General features: G+C 43.8%; 1 protein-coding gene across 1 annotated transcript in view; it reads left to right on the top strand.

Moving 5' to 3' along the window:
- NOL6 (nucleolar protein 6) overlaps window positions 1–1,295 on the top strand; it is an 86,238-nt gene that overhangs the window by 22,718 nt on the left and 62,225 nt on the right. Inside the window, exon 11 of the mRNA XM_015428186.1 lies at window positions 835–942. Within this exon, the coding sequence (XP_015283672.1) occupies window positions 835–942 (108 nt within the window). The remainder of the gene's footprint in view (window positions 1–834; window positions 943–1,295) is intronic.

Genomic DNA, 1,295 nt, shown 5'->3' with positions numbered 1-1,295 from the left:
GAGCTTTAAAAAAATCTTATAGATTTTTAAAATAGGGCCTTGAGTGTGATTATTTCTATTCTTAATAAGCATTTCAAACGCTGTGAACTCCCTCCCCGGGTGATTTGGAAATATTTAAGTTGGTAAAAGAGTCTGGGACTTTTCAGTTTGGAAAAGAGACGGTTAAGGGGTGTGTGTGTGATGGAGGTTTGTCAAACTATGCATAGGGTGGAGAGAGCTGACAAAGAGGAAAAAAAATTCCCCTCCCCCAAAAGATTAGAACTTGAGAGCAGTAGGTTCAGGACAGACAAAAGGAAATAGGACTTTGCACAGAGAGTGATTAAAATGTGGAATTCGCTGACGGAGGATGTCGTGAGGGCCACAGGAAGAAACAGCCTTCAAAGTGGATTAGATAGATTCGTGGAGGATAAGTCTATCAATGGCTACTGGCCATGGCAACTGAAGGGAGCCTCCACATCCAGAGGCACTAATCCTCTCAATCCCAGTGCCAGGAGGCAACAGCAGGGGAAGGCCTCGGCCTCTCTGCCCTGTTGGCGGCCGTCGAGAGGAACTGATCGGCCACTGTATGAGACGGGATGCTGGACTAGATGGATTATTGGTCTGATCCATCAGGGCTCTTCTGATGTTCTTACACAGCTTGTCTTTACCCTCAATGGATGGGCCCCCAAAACCAGAACAAAGAAGGGAGGTGGGACTTAATGCCTGGGGTCACATCTGTTCTGTAGACCCCCTAAAGGTGTACTGATGCCTTGAGAGTAGGAGAGCATTGTTCCATGGGACAGACTGATTTGGTCCCCGAACACACTTAAACTCACATGGTTTGATTCTTTCTAGATCCAGTTTGAAGCCAAGCACTCAATGGAAGTTCTGGATGACAGGACGGTGGACGGATTTCAGCTTTTGCTCATCACTCGCAAGTCTCTGATTCATGCGTTTGATCACGTGTTCCAGTAAGATTCTGGTTTGGGTTCCTGCATTATTGGGACAGGGAAATTTTGGGCCTTTCTGACATCTTGACTGCTTCCGATAGTAACCTTGGAAAACTTAGCTCCAGTTAGAACAATTATATAAATATGACGTTTGAAACATCTGGACACAACGTCGTATTTATATAATTGTTCTCCATTGTTCATACTTTGTACTTTTCTGTTGTTATGTGTTGATGGACAAGTTGTCTGTGGTTTGCATTTTGTACTTCTCTACTGTTACCACTTTGTATACACGACTTTCTATTACATGTTCTTTAGCCTTTTGGCAATTTGTTATTAGTGTGTCTGTTAATTACACTGGTTCCT

The sequence above is a fragment of the Gekko japonicus genome, unplaced genomic scaffold, assembly GCF_001447785.1.
Source record: "Gekko japonicus isolate JY-2015 unplaced genomic scaffold, Gekko_japonicus_V1.1 scaffold1831, whole genome shotgun sequence".
In the NCBI taxonomy this organism is placed as follows: Eukaryota; Metazoa; Chordata; class Lepidosauria; order Squamata; family Gekkonidae; genus Gekko; species Gekko japonicus.
Note: the sequence above shows the minus strand (reverse complement) of the source record. Positions and strands in the feature narration are given on the sequence as shown.